At 40.7% G+C, this 6074-nt stretch overlaps 1 protein-coding gene across 2 annotated transcripts in view; it reads left to right on the top strand.

The window, feature by feature from the left end:
* Positions 1-117: 117 nt before the first annotated feature.
* Positions 118-6074, top strand: part of fasn (fatty acid synthase) — a 31142-nt gene continuing 25185 nt past the window's right edge. Inside the window, exons 1-2 of one of the 2 annotated variants that reach the window (XM_077502083.1) lie at positions 118-247; positions 4200-4335. In XM_077502083.1, the coding sequence (XP_077358209.1) occupies positions 191-247; positions 4200-4335 (193 nt within the window). In that variant the 5' untranslated portion in view covers positions 118-190. Of the gene's footprint in view, positions 248-673; positions 1105-4199; positions 4336-6074 lie in introns of those variants that run through there. The other variant, XM_077502084.1, reaches the window with a different exon arrangement.

Below are 6074 nucleotides of genomic sequence, written 5' to 3'. Positions count from 1 at the left end.
TCAGAGTGGGTCAGTAGGAGTTTCTCCGAATATCATGCGAGCAGAATTTATGAACGGCATTAACCTCAGGAAATCACCCCAGCATTGCCGGTTAAGTCGTCATCTGGCACCGCCTCTTAATCACGCTATCTTCCTTCCTCTTGTTTCTGATTGGATAAATCTCCACACCCTCGCTACGCCATTGGCCAACATGTGTGTCAAGTCAATACGTGCGTGTCATGCACGTGTGCGGTTGCAGGCTGCTTTGGTAAGTTGACGTTCAATGTCGATTTACGTAATTGTAAACTCGGTTTCTTGATGGCAGGTATAAACATGACCTGTTAATGTACACTGGCCGCTACTAGAAGGCGAAAATAAGAGGTTGTCAAATATTTATCATCACGTAAACTTGTGAAAACAAAACAGCAACACGCTTTCTTACAGCCGGTACGAAAAAAACAAATGGAAACATACCGTTATAACAGAACATGTCTGTAGTTTCTAAGATATGTTTGTGGACTGATTTGGGTTGGCTTGTTAAAACACGAGGAATGCAGATGCGTCATAGTACATAGTATTACTGGAATGATTTGATAGTCACCAAGAATCTCATACAAAGACATCAAAGCGTCAGTAACTGATTTTTTGTTTTGTTTTCAAAGTTAAAAGACATCCCTTGTGATGTAAAAATCTGCCCAGCATTACATGGAGACACAGAGTGACTCTGCAATGTCAATTTGAACTCTATTAAACCTCCCGTTTCCCTATTTATTTATTTTTCCTCCTGCGTCTGACTACAGGGGGTCGTTGAATGAGTTATTCGCCGCTGGCTGGATCCGAAAACCCGGCCTCTTTTCTCATTGGACTATTCGGCCAGACCAAACCGTCAGCCCATATGGCGTGGCCGGGCATAATGTCAGACATTTAAATTCACCGGACGGAAGAAGAAGAAGAAAAAAAAAACAGTCAAGTACGGATGCTGCTTTTCATTTAGTTGATAGTCGAAGTATCCCCGCCCACCGTGGAGCAACAAACGGGGTAAACGAGGCAACACATGCTCCAGAAGCGCCTTAGCATCCCATCCAAGCGGTTGTTGCTCGTTACTGAGGAAGAAATACGACACAGGTAAGCACGTTAACTGCGTCAAACTAGCGGATTACATGGTCATGGCGTGACTCGGTTATAAATGTTAGAATGCGAACTGTTAGGCCGTGATGTACACATTTTAAGAAAATATATTTAGGGAGGAGGTGTAAGTGGTTTTACTGTTGCCTCGTGATGTGAGGCAGGGACTGATGTCAAAACGTCATTCATGATTTTAAAATGGTTGTACACATACCGGAGTGTGACATGCTGTCTATTATGTAACGAATGTGTCTGCCATCATGTTGACCGAAAACTCGTATTCATATCCTCGTTTGCTCTGCTTGTCAGTTATTTTTACTTGCGTTCACGACTGCTGGGTGGAACTGGGTGAACCAAGTGAAGTAACACAAGAGTGAAAGGATTTCCCAAGCAGGCTGAGGAATTAATTGTGTGTGTGTGTGCCAAAAGTAGAAGGGTGGACATGAAAGAGCCTGACTGGCACATTGGCCATCTTAGTTTTACACAAGACTTCAAAGTCATACAAGCTAATTTGACAGAAAGACACCTGGACTCATGGAAAAAGCTTTAAAGTATGCACTTAATGGTGGAAGACTACAATTCATAAATACATATATTAACAAGGGCGGCACGGTGAGTGGTTAGCACGTCCGCCTCCCAGTTCTGAGGACTCCAGTTCGAGTCCAGGCTCCGGCCTTCCTGGGTGGAGTTTGCATGTTCTCCCTGTGCCCGCATGGGTCTTCTCTGGGTACTCCGGTCTCCTCCCACATTCTAAAGACATGCATGGCAGGTTAATTGGGTGCGCCGTATTGTCCCTAGGTGTGCTTGTGAGTGTGGATGGTTGTTCGTCTCTGTGTGCCCTGCGGCTGGCTGGCAACCAGTTAAGGGTGTCCCCCGCCTACTGCCCAGAGCCAGCTGAGATAGGTGCCAGCACTCCCCGCAACCCTTGTGAGGAATAAGCGGTCAAGAAGATGGATGGATGGATGGATGGATATATTAACAATGTCAGACACTGTTTTATCTGTAGAGGGTAAAATGTTTAATTAAATGTGCTATTACAGGGTGGCAAAGATGTAAAGTAGGGTGCTGTTTTCCAACCTTTATTGAACCAAGGCACCGCTTTTCCAGAAAAATCATATGCCACTGCAAACTAAGTGTCACAAATAGTGTAATGTGTAATGGCTGTGCTACTGAAATAATTATGGTCTCTTTAATTTACTCATAAATTGACATATGATACTTAGTGTGAATTCTGCACCCCTGATGGTGATGAAAGCATGTTTGTCCTTGCCACTTGGAGGAAGAAGGTCATGTGTTTTTCCCTAACAGATTGTTTGACAAGTCAAAACTTGTTCTGCTGCTCGGTGAGTTAATCGCTTAAATTTCCTCAATGGACTATTTGGCAGTCCGCCTGAGTCATATAGTGTGATCTCAAATGTGACATGGAAAGTTGACATTGTGTTGTAACTGATGTCATAATGTGACAATGTATTACATCTATGTTAAATATGTGTTTCAATTAAATTGCATTGACTTTCAACCTTTATTTACTTAGTTTAGGGTTTGAATTAAAAAAGTAAACATATTGCTAAGCAATCAAGTAAAGAAGTGGTGTTCTAAATCTAGAGGAACGACCATCCATGGGATACCTTAAAATCATAAGCCCTTGGAATTGGACTACTTTTAAATAAATATGGCCCTCTAAAATCTCCTAAACCGCTAGCAGCTCAGGTGTGCAGTATCTAAAGATTTACTGTGCACTTTATTTTTTCCTGTAGCTACTTTGTGACGCATATTCCCAAAGGAACACCAGCTCAAGGGTGTATTGAAAGCAAACACTTGTTACTTTAAGTACAGACTCAAGCGAATACTGTCACTTATTGGTGACAGTTGTGACTTGTTAACTTTTACGCTTTTTTTAATGAAATGTAAAAAGCTGAGATGCCTGATGAGACACATTTGTAGGGCGAGTCTTTTTACGATAAATTTAGTTTTATATAGGTGATTCTTTCACACTGGAATGCATTATTTCTATACCAGTTTTCTTAAGGAGTCCTTTAACTCAAGTTATTTGACCTTTTCTGTCCCTTCTTTTTATTAAGAAAACATTACTGTTTGCCTAGAAATACACTTGGTACAGGAAGAGAAAAAAAAAACCCACAATGGAGAAAATGAATGGATAAAGGAGTGATGTTGGTAATAGAATTTTGAATTCCTCAGATATCATGTATATATTTGTGGTTCTAATCAGAACAGGTAAAGTGCAGAAGATGATAGAACACATCAAAGGCTTGACACGATCATTCTGCTATGTCATGGACATGGTGTTGGCGTGTGAGCCAGGGAAGGCTATAGTCCTTTTAATCCAAATGAGTGCATCCTGGGACTCAAATCCCTTCGGGGAAGTTTAAGGACAACTATCGTCCAAACAGACTTGTATTAAGAAGATGAGGGCTGATTTTTAAACATTTGTTCTTTACTGTTTGATTAAAATGAAATTCATTGTGTTACATGGTCAAATCTAAGCATAACTGCTGCTGAATAACTGAAATTCAGAAGATCTCATTCTCATTGGCTGATGAGCGCACCTCAGTGCTGACACAGAAAGGCATGGCCCAGAAAGGAAGAACAAAGAGCAAGACAGACACACACACACATTACATCACTGATGTGTACACTCGTCTACGCCATCTACATTGTCTGCTGAAATTGTTCATTCATGCGTGTTTAGTAGGAGTCCTCATTTCCAAACCTGCCAGTCAAAGCCAACACGATTACACATGCTTTGGAATTGAGCCATCTTTTCTGTGAATTAATACATTGCACATTTTATGTTTTTTGATGTGGTAAAAACAGCCCATATTCAATTATTTTTTTAAATGATTTGTACAGTTGTAAGGTGAAATTTTGGCTGTATTGTGAGCAAAAATGGCAGACCAATGAGCATATCCTGTCGTCCTATTGGTTGACCATAATTGCTAAATAATAGTAGATTCTCTGCTTGGGCTGCTGCTCCCGTGACTTGACCCTGCACAGAAGAAGATGGGTAGATGAATGTTATCGGACTGATTTCTCTCTTTTTTTGTTTTTGTTTTCTTTTTTCTTCTTTTTCACAGAAATACAGCATGGATGACGTAGTCATTGCAGGTATATCAGGCCGGTTGCCCGAGTCCAACAACCTGGCGGAATTTTGGGAGAACCTCATCAATGGCGTGGACATGGTGACAGAGGACGATCGCAGGTGGACCCCAGGTGAGTACCTGTAAAGATATGGTGGCTGGTCAGTGAAATACAGTAAGCTTTTGTTGGACAATGTGGTACCTCAGTAAAGTCACAGAAGAAACTCTACCAATAGTTAACGGTATTGAACTATACTTTTTACAATGTAGCTTAGCCAGGTTGTATGAAGACGGTGCTGTTTTTCAGAAATCCAAACTTCTTATCAGTATTTGCGTGGTCTATTTTTCTGTTCACCTGGTTGTCTCAAATAAACATAGGCTACTACTACTATTGTGTGTATATTGTAGTTAAAACAATGATCTAATTATCCCAAAAGAACTAACTTTAAATAGCCAGATTTTAAAGATTTCGTACCATTAAAGGTCACATTTAAAATAAGTGTATTTTCAATAGTTTCACTAATGTCATATATGACCAAATTTAGGAAACCTTGTTACATATACACTTTTATACAGTATAGGTACTGATGTGCTTATAGGTTTTGTGATTTGTTGTGGCAGACTACAGTTTAGCCTCTAATGTATCCCATTTTTTACAATACGGAAGTGAGCAGGTGACCTTACCGGCACCTGTGTATGATTTTGAAGGTGTTTTTTTTTTTTTTTTTTTTTTACACTTTACAACTGGCCCAGAAAAGTATTTCAACTATTCAGTGGTTTCTTACTGGTTCATTGTAATGTCACAGTCCTGCTGAGCTACCATTCATACGATTATTTAATTTAGATGATGATGATTATTATTATTATTATTATTTTTAAATCTTGGCTTTTATGAAGTTATTTCCATGTGTTTTTTTGTAGATATTATTCTAATATTTAACTTTCATTTCAGTCTCGTAAGATTGAAGAATTACGAAGCATGTTGTTTTGTTTTTTAACTCTGCATGCCACTTTGAGTGTTCTTGTTTAATCACTACTACTACTACTACAATAATAATAATAATAATAATTGGTCATGTTTATGTGATCTGAAAGTTTGGTCAGGAGTCTCAGGACCATGACATTGAACCATCCATCCATCCATTTTCTTGACCGCTTATTCCTCACAAGGGTCGCAGGGGCTGCTGGCGCCTATCTCAGCTGGCTCTGGGCAGTAGGCAGGGGACACCCTGGACTGGTTGCCAACCAATCGCAGGGCACACAGAGACGAACAACCATCCACACTCACACGCACACCTAGGGACAATTCGGAGCGCCCAATTAACCTGCCATGCATGTCTTTGGAATGTGGAAGGAGACCGGAGTACCCGGAGAAGACCCACGCGGGCACGGGGAGAACATGCAAACTCCACCCAGGAAGGTCCGAGCCTGGACTCGAACCGGAGACCTCAGAACTGGGAAGCAGACGTGCTAACCACTCGACTACCGTGCCGCCCGACATTGAACCATCATATAGTATAATCCATCTGCTATAGAACATGGACGATGTATTATTTAGACAACCGAAACGTGTGACTCATGAGGAGGAGGCCAATGACAAATACTTTCACCTCCGTCAGTGTTTTTAACTCCTTCATGTCGACCGCAACATCACTTTATAGACTTGGACAGCATTTGAACAATACTATTAGTTTCACTCTTCTTTTAACCATTATTTGCGAGGAACTTTATACATATGTCTTAGTTGGGGGTTGTGGCCCTGAAATGTCAGTCAATTGTTGTTATATAAGGCCTCTTTGGTTCACATAATTTGATAAGCGATTTGACCTAGACCATTGTGTCACTGTGACCTCTCTTTTGCTTGGCCTTGAG

This window comes from Festucalex cinctus, chromosome 17 (assembly GCF_051991245.1).
Source record: "Festucalex cinctus isolate MCC-2025b chromosome 17, RoL_Fcin_1.0, whole genome shotgun sequence".
NCBI lineage: Eukaryota > Metazoa > Chordata > Actinopteri > Syngnathiformes > Syngnathidae > Festucalex > Festucalex cinctus.
Note: the sequence above shows the minus strand (reverse complement) of the source record. Positions and strands in the feature narration are given on the sequence as shown.